Source organism: Marmota monax, unplaced genomic scaffold (assembly GCF_021218885.2).
Source record: "Marmota monax isolate L192 unplaced genomic scaffold, Marmota_monax_Labrador192_F-V1.1 WCK01_AAM20220418_F8-fsc00007, whole genome shotgun sequence".
NCBI classification, from domain to species: Eukaryota; Metazoa; Chordata; class Mammalia; order Rodentia; family Sciuridae; genus Marmota; species Marmota monax.
In genome coordinates this window covers 29,036,064-29,054,004 of record NW_026692781.1, presented here as the reverse complement: position 1 = coordinate 29,054,004, position 17,941 = coordinate 29,036,064, and the positions used below count along the sequence as shown (strand labels likewise).

At 31.9% G+C, this 17,941-nt stretch overlaps 1 protein-coding gene across 1 annotated transcript in view; it reads left to right on the top strand.

Moving 5' to 3' along the window:
• Pgap1 (post-GPI attachment to proteins inositol deacylase 1) overlaps window positions 1–17,557 on the top strand; it is an 89,308-nt gene extending 71,751 nt beyond the window's left edge. The window contains exons 21-27 of the mRNA XM_046447427.2: window positions 2,227–2,317; window positions 3,418–3,615; window positions 5,214–5,349; window positions 6,584–6,634; window positions 7,118–7,305; window positions 8,670–8,774; window positions 10,168–17,557. Of these exons, the coding sequence (XP_046303383.1) occupies window positions 2,227–2,317; window positions 3,418–3,615; window positions 5,214–5,349; window positions 6,584–6,634; window positions 7,118–7,305; window positions 8,670–8,774; window positions 10,168–10,306 (908 nt within the window). The 3' untranslated portion in view covers window positions 10,307–17,557. The remainder of the gene's footprint in view (window positions 1–2,226; window positions 2,318–3,417; window positions 3,616–5,213; window positions 5,350–6,583; window positions 6,635–7,117; window positions 7,306–8,669; window positions 8,775–10,167) is intronic.
• The last annotated feature ends 384 nt before the right edge of the window (window positions 17,558–17,941 follow it).

Below are 17,941 nucleotides of genomic sequence, written 5' to 3'. Positions count from 1 at the left end.
TGAACCAGCCTTGCATCCCAGGGATGAATCCTACTTGATCATGGTGCACAATTTTTTTGATAAGTTTTTGTATCCGAGTGGCCAGAATTTTATTGAGGATTTTTGCATCTAGGTTCATTAGAGATATTGGTCTGTAGTTTTCTTTCTTTGAAGTGTCTTTGTCTGGTTTAGGTATCAGGGTGATGTTGGCCTCGTAGAATGAATTTGGAAGTTCTCCCTCTTTTTCTATTTCCCGAAGTAGCTTGAAAAGTATTGGTATTAGTTCCTCTTTAAAGGTTTTGTAAAACTCTGCTGTATACCCATCCGGTCCTGGGCTTTTCTTAGTTGGTAGTCTTTTGATGGTTTCTTCTATTTCCTCAATTGATATTGGTCTGTTTAGGTTGTCTATATCCTCCTGACTCAATCTGGGCAGATCATATGACTTAAGAAATTTATCTGTGCCTTCACTATCGTCTAATTTATTGGAGTATAAGGATTCAAAATAATTTTTTATTATCTTCTGTATTTCTGAAGTGTCTGTTGTGATATTGCCTCTTTCATCCCGTATGTTAGTAATTTGAGTTCTCTCTCTTCTTCTCTTCGCTAGCATGGCTAAGGGTCTGTCGATTTTGTTTATTTTTTCAAAGAACCAACTTTTAGTTTTGTCAATTTTTTCAATTGTTTCTTTTGTTTCGATTTCATTAATTTCAGCTCTGATTTTAATTATTTCTTGCCTTCTACTTCTTTTGCTGTTGTTTTGCTCTTCTTTTTCTAGGATTTTGAGATGAAGTATGAGATCATTTATTTGTTGGTTTTTTCTTTTTTTAAGGAATGAACTCCAAGCAATGAATTTTCCTCTTAGAACTGCTTTCAATGTGTCCCATAGATTCCGATATGTTGTGTCTGTGTTTTCATTAATCTCTAAGAATTTTTTAATTTCTTCCTTGATGTCTTCTATAACCCATTGATCGTTCAGTAACCTATTGTTCATTCTCCAAGTGATGTATTCTTTTCCCTTCCTTCTTTTATCATTGATTTTCAGTTCCATTCCATTATGATCAGATAGGATGCATGGTATTATCTCTACTCCTTTATATTGTCTAAGAGTTTCCCTGTGACATAATATATGATCTATTTTTGAGAAGGATCCATGTGCTGCTGAGAAAAAAGTGTAACTGCTTGATGTTGGGTGGTATATTCTATATATGTCAATTAAGTCTAGGTTATTAATTGTGTTATTGAGCATTAAAAAATGACAAAATCATAGAATTTACAGGGAAATGGATGGCATTAGAGCAGATTATGCTAAGTGAAGCTGGCCAATCCCTAAAAAACAAATGCCAAATGTCTTCTTTGATATAAGGAGAGTAACTAAGAACAGAGTAGGGTCGAAGAGCATGAGAAGAAGATTAACATTAAACAGGGATGAGAGGTGGGAGGGAAAGGGAGAGAGAAGGGAAAATGCATGGAAATGGAAGGAGACCCTCAGGGTTATACAAAAGTACATACAAGAGGAAGTGAGGGGAAGGGGAAAAATAATATAAGGGGGACAAACGAATGTCAGTAGAGGGAGCAGAGAGAGAAGAGGGGACGGGAGGGGAGGGGAGGGGAGGGGGGATAGTAGAGGATAGGAAAGGCAGCAGAATACAACAGACACTAGTATGGCAATATGTAAATCAATGGATGTGTAACTGATGTGATTCTGCAATCTGTATATGGGGTAAAAATGGGAGCTCATAACCCACTTGAATCAAATTGTGAAATAGGATATATCAAGAACTATGTAATGTTTTGAACAGCCAACAATAAAAAATTAAAAAAAATAAATAAAATAAAAAAAATAAATAAATAAACACTTGTACACAAATGTTCATAGAGTATTTATTCCTATTAGCTAAAACATAGAAATAATTTAAATGAATATTAATAAAAATATCATGTCCATACAGTGGAGTATTATTCATTAATAAAAAAGAAGTGAAGTACTTGCACAACATTGAATATACTAAAAGAATCATTGAATTGTGAAGAGATGAAACTGTGTCTTTGACTTCCTAAATTTATTTCACAAATTACTATTTTCTAAGAACCATTGAATTAAAAATAATTTTTAGTGTTTCTTCTCTGGTGGTAGCAAAGTCCCTTGCTTTTCTGACATAAAACATCTTGCTCTTGACAATGCAAAATATATTTCATACTTAATTACTGTGAATTCTGTGTTGCAAGTAATTTTTTTTAAATCACCAGGTTATTGCTTAGAATATGCTACCATATTGGATAAAGAAGCCAAACCATATAAAGTTGATCCTTTCGTAATTATTATTAAGTTTCTTTTGGGGTAAGTTTTATTTTATTATCTGTGATAATGATTTTAATTTTATTTTATATAAAAATATGTTTGAGGTGCTGGGGATGTGGCTCAGTGGTAGAGAGCTCACCTAGCATGCATGAAGCACTGGGTTAAATTCTCAGCACCATATAGAAATAAAATAAAGATATTGTGTCCATCTAAAACTAAAAAATAAATATTAAAATAAATAAAGTTATAAAAAAATATATGTTTAAAAAATGTTTGATATATAATGCAGTGTAAATGTTCATACAAATTTGGCAGTTGACTTGTTTCATTGGATGGGATTTTTCTTTTAGGAAAAAGGCTTAATCAACATATTTACATTTATTTCAGTAGTATAGTCATTCCAAAAATAATTATTGAACTTCATCAGTTTTAACTTAGACAGTAAATAAAACATTACTTTAAGGTTTGCAAATGAATACATATGGTCTGATATTTGAGTATCCCAGACTGACAAACTATTATAGAATATTGATAAAATAGTGCCTCTGATCATTTTCTGTTCTTATAGAAACTATAATAAACTATATTTTATAACTCTTAATTATAGTTGATAGTCCATTCTTAATTTATTTGTATTTTATATTTTTTGTTTAAGAACCGGTACTTAGGGCTGGGGATGTGGCTCAAGCGGTAGCACGCTCACCTGGCATGCGTGTGGCCTGGGTTCGGATCCTCAACACCACGTACAAACAAAAGATGTTGTGTCCGCCAACTAAAAAAATATATATATATTAAAAAAAAAGAGGTACTTAGCCAACTAGTTGTTGGCTTCTTAAAAAAAAAAAGAAAACATGAGTAAGAATGCATTGCTTCATAGAGAAATCAAGAGCGCAGTAAAGCTGTGTTGAGAGTCAGTACTCAGATAGTTTCTGATAGGTAGATTTTCTTGGGAGATAAATGACTTTTTTCATTCAGAGACTTCCAATTTATTTTTCAGGATAAATTTATAAATTGAGAATCATGGAACATTAAAGACTCTAGTGAATGGTCAAACACCTCAAATATGAAATCCTGGAATATTAGTTATTGGGAGTGTTTATTCATTGTTTTGCTTTCATTTTGTTTTCTTTTGTCCACAGGTATAAATGGTTTAAGGAATTATGGGACTTATTATTGTTACCAGAATTAGATGCCATTGTTTTAACTAGTCAGAGTATGTGTTTCCCCCTTGTATCCTTGATTCTCTTTCTATTTGGAACATGTACTGCCTACTGGAGTGGCCTACTGTCTTCTGCATCTGTGAGACTCCTTTCCTCATTATGGCTAACTTTGAAAAGGTAAAATGAATGACTCAAAGCTTTCCTACTTCTTTTAATCAGATTCTGCCGTGACACACAACTAAACCAGGCGGGGTCACTCCAGGTGAACTGGGCTGGCAGGAAATAATCACACAGAGACAGAGAAATACCTTTTTCTTTGGGTTCTGACCCAGCTCCCACAATGGAGGCAAGGCAGGCAAGAAAGAGAAAGAGCACACCTCGAACCCAGTTTTATTGGGGAGAAGCCATTCAAATGAGGCAAGGGGTAGGATTACAAAGGAACAGGTGAGTGTAACTCAAACCCACTGGGTGACGCCTACTCCTGAAGTCAGGCCTCATTATCTGAGTGGAGGTAAAGCCCAAGTTATTGAGGGGTGCAATAATTATTCAGTATCTCTTGCTCAGGACTTAAGGGCATGTATTTCCAGAGGGGCTCCCGACAAGATCCACTAAACTATTTTGTAAGGAAAGATGTATAACTAGCAAAAGCATGAGTTAGTGTTCCAAATTATGCCTTTATTAAAGCTTATTATTTATTGAAAATTAAATGCCACCTTGGATATTGACTTTAGTGCCCAAGAGTTAGTCAAGAACGCTTGACAAATTTCATGGTTGTAAATCCCTCACAAGGGATTGTTTCTCTGCAGTGCTTTTGTATGCTCAATTTGAAAATGAAACCTGAGGGCAAGAGACGCCAATCAATATATTTAGCATCCTATTAGATGAAATGTATAAAACCTCCAAGGAGGCTAAAACAATCCAGAGTTGTATTAAGAGCCCAAACACACAGTTAGAATCTGAAGTAAAACACCAATCTAATTTCCATTGCCACTCCTCCGTATCATACATGTTATCTGATTTACTCTCATGGAGGATGGGGGTTATGATGTGGTACTTCTTACTTTGCCTTCTGAGGTGCTTTTGGCAGGGGTGTCTGACAATAACACCAACAAGCATCAGAGTAGTCTCAAGGCTTTAAAAAAATGGAAAATTGTTCTTCCTATCAAGATTGGAGATGTATGGCACAGGGTTTATAATTAATTTTTTTGGCAACATTTTTGTCTTCATTAGTATAAGTATTGGCTATGTGTATCTAAATGGGAAAGGAGCTGTCACACTATATTATGGAACTTAAATTAATGTGACCACATGCCTTTATTGATACTGTTTACCACATGACACTTATATACTAATAAGTAGAAGAAGCTGGCAGAGTACTTCAGGTTCATTAGTCCTCTGAAATGCTTGGGACCACAGGTGTTTCAGATTTCACTTTTTGTTTTTTTGGAATATTTGCATGTACATAATGAGATATCTTAGGGATGGGAACAAAGTCCAAATACAAAATTCACTTATGTTTCCTATATACCTTATACATATAGCCTGAAGATAGTTTTATACAATATTTTTAATGTGTACCTGCATTTCAACAGTAACCCATCACATGAGATCAGGTGTGGAATTGCCAGTTGTAACATGTTAATGCTAAAACTTTTGAATTTTGGAGCATTTCCAATTTGGGGTTAGGGATGCTCAACCTGTATATTGTTTTCTTCTTATATGTGACTGTATAAATATCTGTTACTCTATTACTTTAAACTTTCTTCTTATTCCAGACCCTCTGAACTTCCTAAAGATATCAAGATGATATCACCAGACTTACCTTTTTTGACAGTTGTTTTGATCATAATTAGTTGGACAACTTGTGGAGCACTTGCCATACTTCTTTCTTATCTTTACTACGTATTTAAGGTATGTCAAATCAGTAGTAAAGCCAGAACGACTGGGCTTTATGTTAGGCAGGTGTAGAATGCCTTGTAGGCTTTGTTAATGAAAATTTTAATTACTATTATAACACTCCTCTGTTATATAATAGATTTAAATAAAGGTTTTCTAAACATCTTGGTTATGTAAATGGTATACAGTTCCTGTATAACTGAGATTACTCATCTGAGTTGAGGTTTTTGCTAAGGAAAAAAAAGACAAAGGAAAACACACATAATCTGTTTTAGGTTGTTGCTTCTTACTCTTGCAAATGATAACTTAAAAAATTTAACAGAAAGGTTTTATTTGTACCTCTCTTTGAACATGGGTGAGAGAAAGCAAAAATTTAGTTGGAAATCAAGTTACTAATCATGCTGAGACAACATAAAATATTAAGAAATGTTACAGAAAAATGAGAATATAATGATAAAAATAATGGATTGATAGTTTTACTGAAGAAGCAAAAAACACTTCCAAGAAGGCTGACAACTTTGCAGGAAAATTCAGGAGGTTTTACAACTGCATACCCTATACATTCATGTGTAGACATTTGACATGGATAACAATTACTTTTTTTTTTTTGAACAAATACTTTTTCCTCTGCTTTTAACACTAATATATGCTCATTATAGATTATTTTCAGTTTTACAAAGGAATTTATGTGCACCTGAAAAAATATTTAAACCTACTTCAATTCATAAATACAACATATTTAGTTTTTTAAGTTAGGTATTTCCGACAAGTGACACAAAAGCAAAACTTTCTCAGATACTTAAAGAACTAAAATATATTAAATGTACAGATTTTTCAAGTCCTTGTAAATATTTCATCACTGTATATTACTGGTTTGTATTTCTTCTTTATTTGTATTTAACTTCTTATATTGAATATAATCAAATTTTTTATCCATAAGACACATAAAATGTCTATAGCAAGGTATCATTCAAACATAGGTTCACAGGAGGCAAAAGGTGTAGCAACATATCCTGGTCCCTATATACTCTGGAAGTTTGTATTTTTTTTTCAAGTATTTCCTTTTTTTAATCCATGGTAGCAAGTATGTGTTGTTTTATCTTTCCTAAAAGAATGTTTTTAAATGTATAAATGAATTTTTAGTTGTTTAGATTTTTTAAATTTCAGATTACAGTGCTTCTCAATTTTAATAGAAACTCCTATACCTTTTTTGCAAAACAAGTAAATTAAAGTTATTTTTTTCCCCTAGATTGTTCATCTGCAAGCCAGCCTCACAACTTTTAAAAATAGCCAGCCCGTGGTACGTTGTATTTTAAAAACTCTACATAGCTTTAATATGAAAGAACATGAGAAAATATAAGTTTATTTTTCAGAAAGGTTAGAATTTGATAGTGTGTGAAAGTATTATGAATTTTTAAGTAACTTTAATAAAACTGAACTTAAAAGATTATTAAAATACATTGAAATTATTCTAAATTTAATTTGACCTTTGTTAGTACCTATGCCATTTTTGTTATTGTTATAAAATATTATCTTTTAAGTTTTATTTTGAGTAATTACCTAGAGACTATATTCTCAGAAGTGAAAATAGCAAGTCAAAGAATAAAACTTTTATAACTGTAATCATTTAATTAGGTACCATTTAAATAGGTAATTTCAGTTTGGTAATGGAATGGTATACATATTTAACTGGTTAGTAGTTATGATTCTAAATAAAATAAATATCTCTGATTTATTTTTGTGTACTTAATGTCTTGATGTTTTTTACTTTATTGCTTTATAGAATCCCAAACACTCTAGAAGAAGTGAAAAAAAATCCAATCACCATAAAGACTCTTCAGTACACCATCTTCGTTTATCTGCCAGTGATGCTGAAGACAGTCTTCGCATGCACAGTACTGTGATTAACTTATTAACATGGATCGTATTACTCAGCATGCCATCTTTAATTTATTGGTTAAAAAATCTTAGGTGTGTTTCATTTATGTAATTATTATTTTTGTGGTTTAGACAAAGAATATCTTCAAGTAGAGACTTGCTTATATTCCTGATGGTCCATGAAAATTCCTTAAGAAGCTATGAACCTGAAATTTATTTTCAGTACATTCATATTTTCTCCTGTTCTATAAAAATATAAACTTTTGGAATATTACCTCCTTCAAAAATCTGCAAAAAGAGAGCAATTTGTATTTTTACTTATTGGTACATTCTAAATAAAAGGCCATCTCATCCAAATACTAGTCAAGCCCCCTACACACAAAAAAATAATAATATAAAGCTTTCAGAGTATGTAAGTATTGAAAATATTTTTTAAGTTGGTAGAACTAAAAAAGTTCAATAAATGAAATAAAAGATTACCAGATGTTAATATCTTTTTATCCCTCATTTTAGTCAAGATCCAGATTTGTGTTCACAGATTTGCAGTTGCAATTATTTGAGGAGCACATACTTATGATTCTGAAAGGCCACAGACATCTTACTGTCAATATATACAAGAGATGAGATCCTTGAATTTTAAAAAGATAAGGGACAGCTAATTTATATAAACATTTATTTTATCTGTCATAGAGCAGCTTTAATGTATTTTAAATAATTTGCCTTTTAAAAACTATATACTACCTTTAAGACATAAACTGATTATAAAAGGGAAGTCTTTCATTTTGGGTGTTTTTATTTCTTTAGTAGTATCTGACATAATTCTCCATATAAAACCTTGGGTTATAAGGATGATCTAGAGCAAAAAAGTACATATTAAAGATTTCAGGAGCTGTTTAGAGCTCTCTTTTATCCATGTTGCTATTGGAATGTTTTGAAAATTATTGAATTTAATTGATTCTGGTAATTTAAAATGATCAAGCTAAGCCAGATACGGTGGTGTATGCCTATAATCCTAGCAGCATGGGAGGCTGAGACAGGAGGATCTCAAGTTCAAATCCAGCCTCAACAAAGCAAGGTGATAAGCAACTCAGTGAGACCCTTTCTCTAAATAAAAATACAAAATAGGGCTGGGGATATGGCTCATGGTTGAATGCTCCTGAGTTCAATCCCGGTACCAAAAAAAAAAAAAAAAAAAAGATCAAGCCAGGTGTGGTAGCAAACAACTGTAGTCCCAGCAGCTTGGTATCCTGAAGCAGGAGGATTGCAAGCTCAAAGCCAGCCTCAGCAATTTAGTGAGACTACGTCTCAAAGAATAAATAAATAAAAAGGGCTGGGGTTGTAACTCAGTGATAAAGAACCCCTGGGTTCAATCTCTAGTACCTAATTAGTTGATTAATTTTTAAAGCAAACAGTTCTGTTTTGTTGACTTATGGGGTTTTTCTTTTCTTTTATTATAGGTATTATTTTAAACTTAATCCTGATCCATGTAAACCTTTGGCATTTATCCTTATTCCAACTATGGCAGTTCTTGGAAATACTTACACAGTTTCAATAAAATCAAGGTATGATACATTAATCTTTCTTTTTCTTACATCTTTTCCTGACCCTTTTCACACTTTATTTTTATTTCGGAAGCATATTATTTATTTGTAGTTAATTTAATTATTCCTAAAAGTAACAGTATTACGGGTTTTTATGTAAGTATGCTATACTTATTTTAATTATAAGTTTTACTTGTTAGGATGTAATAATATGGGTTATTTTCTTTAAAAAGTTAACCCTTAAAAGATATCTAAGACTTACTTCTAAAAAGTACAGGAAGAGTGGAAGTTCAGATTGGCCATGATTTTTGAAGTTGGCTAACAGGCACTTCATGAAGGGTCATTATGCCATTAGACTTCTTTTGAATATGATTAAATTCTCCATAATAGTATTTGGCTTTTCATTCACTGGTTGTTTGCTCTGGGAGCCTTTTCAGTTGATTCTGGAAGATATATGCAAATTTCTGGAATCAAGCCAACCTGGGGCTCATATATTAGCTCTGCCATTCAATATTTTTATGTCCTTAGCAAGCTTTTTAACCCTTCTTATCTGCACTTTCTCTCTTTTCAGAGTAAAATGGTGATAGTCTTTCCTGGGAGTAGTATTGTTTTTAAAACATTTATGTCTTAACTTACATGGTTCTTTCATTTTGGGAATTAAAGAAGGTTCCTGTTGGGTGCAGTGGCACACACCAGTGACTCAGGAGGCTGAGGCAGGAGAACTGCAAGTTCAAGGCTAGCCTCAGCAACTTTGCGAGACCCTGTCTCAAAATAAAAAATGAATAGGACAAGAGATATAGCTCACTGGTAAAGTGCCCCGGGGTTTAAGCCCCAGTACAAATCAATAAGTAAAGAAAAATTCCTTCTGAGTTTGCTTGTTTTGTTGTTACCGTAACTAAGATTAAAATAAACATTTCTGTAGCTCTATCTTAGTGAATAGCATTATTTTTGCTAGGATAAATTTTTAGAAGTAGTATTGCGGAGTAACAGTCCATCTAATATTTTTCTGTTGTTAAAATTTGAAACACTAAACCAAACTAGCTGTTTTCTGAATAGAAATGTTTTCCCCTTTTCTGGTCAAAATATAGCTCATATTTCTCTTTTTAAAAAATCATGGACAGGGCTGGGATTGTGGCTCAGCAGTAGAGCACTCGCCTACTATGTGCGAGGCCCTGCGTTCAATCCTCAGCACCACATTAAAATAAATAAATAAATAAATAAAGGTGCTGTGCCCGACTATAACTAAAAAATAAATATTAAAAAAAATCATGAACAGGTAAATTTATTACATTAAAAATTATTTCATTTACAATTACTTAGAATACTTACCTTTCCCAAAACTATAAAAGATTGACATATTCTGTTTTAGCTCACATTGCAGTTTACATAACAATGTATATTTCTGTCTTTACAGTAAATTGTTGAAGACTGCCTCACAATTTCCACTTCCTCTGGCTGTTGGTGTGATTGCTTTTGGGTCAGCACACTTATACAGGGTTCCATGCTTTGTCTTCATACCTCTCTTACTCCATGCATTATGCAACTTTATGTAAGACTGGACTTACATGATGATAAAGATGATTTATGCCTTTAGGGCCAGTAATAAGAGTGAACATACAGATCCACCAATATGGGCAGCAAGATCCTTTGGAGAAGACAAGTCTATTTTTACAGTATTGAAAATAGGAAATTAGTTTTGTAATGCTTGAGGAAAACAGATGAAGCATGGTTTTGTTTTGTGGTGTGGCATCTAGGTATTAGTCATTTTGCAAAATTAGTGGAGAAATATGATGGCCCCTGGCTTTGAGGACTCCTGTGCATATCATCTAGTCTACTTCATCAGCCATACCAAGGATCTTTTTCTAGAGACTCAGTAGATACAACATTGTTTGTAGTCTCACATCAAACATTCTGCTTGTTTCATCAAGCTTTCTTCTGTAGGTTGTTTTATATTTGCTATCTGTTTTCTATTTTCAATATGTAATCTTACATATTGAAAAAGAAGTCCTAAAAATTTGACCAAAAAGAAAAAAATGAAAGAAAGAAAAGACTGACAAAATCCACTCTGTTTGGTTTCTCAGAAGTTAAATTACCACAAAGAGTCTTTGGTTGGTTTTCGGCAGCCAGGGTGAACAGAATAGACCTTTTGTCTTCTTACATCTATGGAAATAAAGCTTTGAATTATAAGGAGACCTGCTTTTTGGTAACCAGAGCAAGACTGATGATGGAAACATGATTCAGACTCAAAACAATGAAATTCTGTTATCATATATTCTTGGTGAATATCAGGGCATCATTTAAGAAATCTGTTGTTAAATTTAAAGAACATTCTCACAGATATTGGGATTGGAGTAGTTTGTTTGGTTTATACCATTTGAATAATTCATTGCATCCATGGTTGCCAAAAGATTTTCAGGCTATGATAGATTATTGAAATAACAACTCCAGTGGTCAGAAACAACTATAGGTTTGCACCATTTTTTGTCTACTGTGAAAAAAAAATCAACATGATCACAAGTATAGTATCACATTTGATGTGTGAAACTATACTGTAATGGGATAACAGTAAACAGGTATTATCATATTAATAGCATAAATATAAACAATACACCTCAATAAATTGGGATGTTAGCCAATAGATTTAACAGTAGAATCTTGATTTGCCTATGTGACTTCTAGAATTACTGTTTGACAAATAAGAGTAACGTTTCTATTTCATTTCAAATTTTGATTCACTCTTAATAACAAAAGTTTGAAGAAGGTGATGGAGCATAGTACAAGAAAATAATACTCTTTGCCTTCACATAGAATAAACTCAGGCTGAAGTATACCTGGCTCATAGAGCCCTTCTTTTAGATGTGTGTGCTATAAATACTCCAAACCTCTTAAGTAATGTCCTTAAGTTTGGTGATTCCATGGTCACACATGTAAAATTGTGTCCTTGTTAGTACCCTGGGACGTCCTAGAGAATCAGTTTTATTTCATCTGCCATTGTATCTGGATTCCATTGCAACCTCTAAGCTGTTAATTCTATAGAGGATCCCTTCCACTTTAATAACTGTGGGGCATTAACTCATTTCCCTTCTTAATTCCTCCTCAGGTCCTTGTTTTTAGCATTAGTCAGAGAAGGTCTTATTCTCACCTGAGGGTTGTAAGTTTGCATGATTCCGTTGTTGTCATTTTCAGTTTTATGCTTATTGTTCAATATTCATATTATCACTTACCAACACCATTAAAGTGGAGGCATAGTAAACTTAGAGACATACCAGACTTTTATTTGTTTGAGAGAAATAGCAAAAATAATAAACCACAAAATGCTTGAATGTTCAATACCTGAGAGGAAAGAGATTTTTATTAGATTATACACTTGTCTCTGTGGCAAACCACATATATATGTGGGAGTGTACTTACCAACAAGTTCTAAAGTCTTACTTAAGCCAACAAAATATTTCATTTTAAGGACTACAAAATTAATTAAACATTTTATAAACAGTAGTACTTTAGGTCATTAGCCATTATATTTGTATGTATACAAATATACATACATATACACATTTTTGACAGGGTCTTCATCAAGCACTTTAAATTCAGGTAGCTACCAGAGGTGAGAGGTAGGTTCCATCTGAGGATTAGCAAAATGGATTATTTCTATCATTAGGAAAACTCCTTGGCCTATACATTACACACTGTGGGAAACATGCTTACAATCTTTATTATCCTACAAAACAGCACAGATCTATTAGCAGAGTTACTGAAAAGGAAATTATTTATTGGCAGCTAGAGATAATCTAGTTCTGCAAATTTCTGTGTTCTCCTAAGGCATTTTTATTTAGAAAATTATCAAGTTTTGAGCAAACATTTTTGCATATAAAATAATTCCTAGACATTGTTGTTGATACTAGATCGGATATAGATTGGACAGGGGAAAACATTGGATACTTTCCGTGTTTCTAAAGCCTCCCCTGGAGTTGCTGCTGTTATAATCTAGAACTGATAATATGATAGAAATCATTAACATGGTGTTTGGTAGTGGGGGTAGGTCCCTGGGATCCAGCCCAGGCCCTCTCACGTGCTAAGAACACACTCTACCACTGAGGCATACCATCAGCACCTGTTAAACTTTTTTATTTCTGGATCATTTTCATGCCAGAGTTAAATTAGTTTCTTATTTTCTTCATTTTTGCCAGAATGAAAATATTTAAAGCAGTGGTTTTTAAAAAGCCACTATGCCTTTTTTAACATTGATTTTGAATCCCTTTCATGTAATAATTATTTAATAATACATTGATTAATCTTTTAATATTTTGGTCAGATAAACTCAGATGTGTATGATGGAATTCCTTTTCTTGGATGAACTAACTATACTAATATCCACATGATAATTTAGTAAAGAAAAATAAGGAACTATAGTAGGTAGGCCTACTAAATGTTTGTTACTGCTTATTTTATCACTCGTTTAGACACTACTTGTTATAAAGTAGGTTGTTTTTTTTCATTTTCTAGTTCCTATAGCTTCCTTGACTCTCCAGCCTTCTCATTTATAGCATAATGTGTTCATTTAACCTGACTACCTGTTAGCATTTCTTAAAGAAAGTGTTCAAGGGAAATAAAAGGAAATAAAACACACCTTTCAATGTAGCTTTTTAAAGCTCTGGGAAAAATAGGGAAACATAAATAAAAATCTGATTCCTGAATCTCTAGATAAATCACTTGGCCTAATTTCCATCTTACATTGGTTCTAAATTAGTGTAATGTCTTATATTATTATTTAGTTTAGTGCAAAACCTTAGAGTGCTGCATTTGAAATTTTAGGAAATGGTTACTAAAACCATTTGAGGAAAACCCAAAAAGGTGTTGAGACTTTCTTTGACGAGGCATTTGTTGATTATTTTTCATCATCACATTGTGTTTTCTCAGTGTTGTAGGATTTTTTGAATTTGTATACCATAGGAAACAAAATACCTTGTGAAGTTTATTAAAGGGGAAAATCAATTGGGAGACTGTGCCATTTGCTCACCAGAATAAAAGGGAGCAATAAAAGTTATCTTTCTTTCAGGAAATTAAACCCTGCCAGGAAAACTTTCTTAGCAAATAAATGTAAAGGCAGAAGATACTTTTACAAAATTATGTGGAAGCTGAACTTTTATCCCAGTCTTTTTGAACTAAGAACATTTCAAATTCTGAAGTTTATTTATACACATTACTCATGGATTCTTTCACAATAAGTTTTAGTAAATTGAGAAAATAAGCATTTACTTTTCATAAGGACAATAGGAAAGAAAATTTGAGTCAGTGATCCAAGTGCAAATGTGTGTACTGTGATTGCTCAAGAATTCATATTGTTTTAAATAAATTATATTATGAATAGGGAAAACTGAATTTTATATCTTAGTAACTTAGTTCAAAGAACAGAAAAAACTTTGGAAATAGAATAGACAAACTGTTATTGCATTAATAATATAAATGTGACAATACACCTAAATTGATAACAGCGTTGTTCAAAAGTTAAGTGATATTCTAAGATACATCTTGATTAAATTGTCTTAGGTTAATGCTTTTTAAATCAAGTAAAGTACTTTCTAAAAGTGTTTGGCATGTTATGCTGCTCAAAATGTAAGATTTTAGATACCAGGAAACCAGTTAATTTCTGAGGATTTTGCATAAGATTCAGATCAATCTGTAAACATTCTGTACATTGTAACTTTCAACATTTATGAAAAACTATCTGTTGGTGTATTTTAATTAGGATAAGTTTGTTCGAATATTCAAATTCTAATCCTAGTTTAGGAAATCTAAAAGTAGCCATTTTTGTAAAGTTCATATGCTATTTTTAATGTTATTTTGACTTTTAGTATTTATATAGTAGTAATGTTATGAGTAAAAAAAATTATAGACAAAGCATAGCTATTAACTGTTCAAAAGCCTAAATGATAGGCATATTTTGTATTTCATGTTGCACTTGTTCTGTTTCATATTGGACTTTTACATCCTTTTTTAGGAAGAAAATACATTTGAATTCTTATTAGCATCAAAGCTCTGTATTGAAAACTGACTGTATTAATCTGCTAAACATACTTTACCACCAAAGCTAAATGAAATTGTAAAATACCTCTGGATATTTGTGCCAATGAAACTTTCTTAACATATTGGGATTAAAGCAAAAATAATCTTTTTCAGTGTTCTTCATTTAGGACTTATAATAAATGTGTATATCATGAAAATTCCATATTCTAATTTTTCTTTGAAAATACTCAATTATGGTATAGTATATTATATTTTGTATGATTTTTTAATGTTTTGATTTTATTTGGTAAAAATCAGGTCACCCAATACTGACCTTTCATCATTGACATAATCATTTGAAATAATTTTGGTTTTGATTAATTTTGTGATATAAGACATTAATTTTTGTTGTATAAGTATGGGTGTCTTATTTATGTTAATTGAAAGTTTGCAATTTCTTTTGTTTTCTATATGTTTCCACTCATTCCCTTTATATGGTCATATGGGGAAATTATCCACCAGACCCTAGCAAAGTATAATGAAATAAACTTTTTAATATGTGAATCTTAAAGGAAAATATTATAAAACAATCAAAATGTTAATGCTAAAGGTTACATTAATATGGTGGTACTTGTGAGAGAAAAGTGGAAATATGATAGGCTCAGAAACTGCTGTTTATCTACTTGAAATGCTTTAATTTCTCATATAAATTTTAAGGATGTTTCAGACCTTCATAGTGTTTCCCATCATTTAATCACATTTCTCTGCCCAGTAATGTTGATACAGTTTGCATAAGTATTGTTGGAAGTAAAGACATAGCACAGAAAAGCAAATGTTGAAATATTTGGCCTTGATTTAATAACAGTTTATCCAATTATCTAATGGGGACTGTGGGTGATATTAGTTAAAAGACAATGTACAAAATCTGAATTTACTATATACTGTCCTTTGGAATGAGTTTGTCCTCTGTGTTGAACAATTTATCCTAAATAGGAGATATCTGTATTTTAACATAATCATGCTTTCTACATTGTCAAATAGGTATTTGATGTAATACTGATAGAAATAACTTTGTCCTCCTCTGTTGTGGGGGTGGGAAGAAAATCCAATTTTTAGTGTGTATATATATATTAGGAAATTGTATTATGTATTTACATTTTTGAAAACATAAAAATGACTTAAATATATTATTTTGAAGTGATTGTATTACAGTTTCTTAAACTTAAGACTAACTATAAATGTAGCAACATACCCATGAGAAACCAGACCAAAATTAAATATATATCACTGTGACCTTTAACTTGTAGTCATTTGGAGTAAAAAAGACTGTGCCTTAAAATGATAAAGAAATGCCCTGCAATTTTATACCTGTATATTTTATTGTGGGTGGCCTTTTCAAACTGGTCCCAAATCCTTTTCTTTGAAGTTGGAGAAAAATTTTAAAAGCTGACTAGTAGTTCACTTAATATTTGCAGAACTATTGTTCTTGAGGCCGCCCTTAATTTCCAGAGTTCTTGTTTTCAAATTAAGATTAACTTAGGCCACATAGATGTAGAAAATTAAGTTTGGCTAAAGTTTTTGTAAAACAACAACAACAACATTATTTTAGGAGAAGGTCATGGCACCTATGAACATATTGTACATAGAAAATCAAATCTTCAAAATGTAATTTTTTTGTCATATTAATGAGTAGTCTAACAAAGATGCAAGCTCTTTCCTAAGACCTGTATTCATTTTTCTGTAGATTGTTGAGGTTTGTGTTTGTATGTGTCAAGTAAGATTCATTTATCCAATAATGATTTTTTAGCAATTAAACTCAGATTCATGTAGTATATTTTTAACATTTTTCTCTTTTCTTTTTCCTTCCTAGTTATTTTTAAGATACCAAGATAAAACTGGCTCCAGTTTTTATTTGCTTGTTTTTAATGTATAGTCTTGTATCTTTACTGTGCTTATTTAAAATAATGGCACAATTTCTATTAAAGTTCGAATTATTCCATTTATAAGAAAGTCATGTTTTCTGCTAAAAGATGCCCACATTTCTGTATTCTCAGAGTGTGTGTTTTATTTCTCAATTTTAGTTTTGAACATAGACTCAACATATTTGTTCCTTCTATTTTACCTCCACTACCATCCCTCAAAGACAAGAAGGTAGGTTTCTCTAAAACTATATAGAAAGATGTTATGTCTTTCCGTCAAGACTGGTCAAATTGACAAGAAAATAATTTGGGCAAGGGTATGTAGTAAATAAGTGGCTTTCAACCTACATCAATTTTTATATCACAGTTAAAAATTTTACAGAGGACAAAGTTTGTTGTTCTGAGATAGACTCAGTAAGAAATCATTTATTAGCAAATTGATTTTGTTCTCATCCAGAAAGTACATTGGATAATAACAGTACTTAATAGTGCAAAGGAACTTGTCCTGTAGTATATATATTGAAAAATTATTGTCACCTCGAGGATCTTTCCATTTAAACATGCATGATCTTCTCCAGTACTTTGTACAATGTATGGTGTACTAAATACACTTATGTGTAATTTTGTGTGTATTTTTGGTATGATGTAATTAACATTGTTACATTTAACTGGTTGTAATTCAGAAAAAGTGCTACTTATTGTGCTTCATAGAGTGTTGTGAATTTTTTTTCTTATGTTTCCACATTATGGTGTAAGTTTATAGATGAATATTTGCCTTCAGTCTCTGCTCAGGTATTAATGTGTAGCAATTTTGGTGCTTTCTTTTTAATGTCATAATCTGGTGTTCTGAATGTTCAAAAATAAATTTGGTGAATAAGCACATGTGGTACAAAGGTTGCTTACTAGTTCACAGACTCTTCCATAATACTATTGCAGGAAAAAAAAACTTGAAAAATTATTTACATGTTCTAGCATTCCAGAATGTCCATTCAGCATGGACATGATATATCACAAGTAAATACTGAAAGCAAGATACATTCAGATACTTTCTAATTTGTATTTTGTAGCTTCCCACATACATATGTATGGATACTTTATAGTTCACATTCTGTTTTAAGGAATTATATAGTTGTGTTTCTTTTAAAGACCATGCTTTCCACTTGTTTAAGCTGAGTGTATTCCTGGGTGCCCAGTTTAGTAAGAATGAGAATGATTTAGACATTATAAACAGATTTCCAGGTTACCCCATAACTACTAAATTTGATC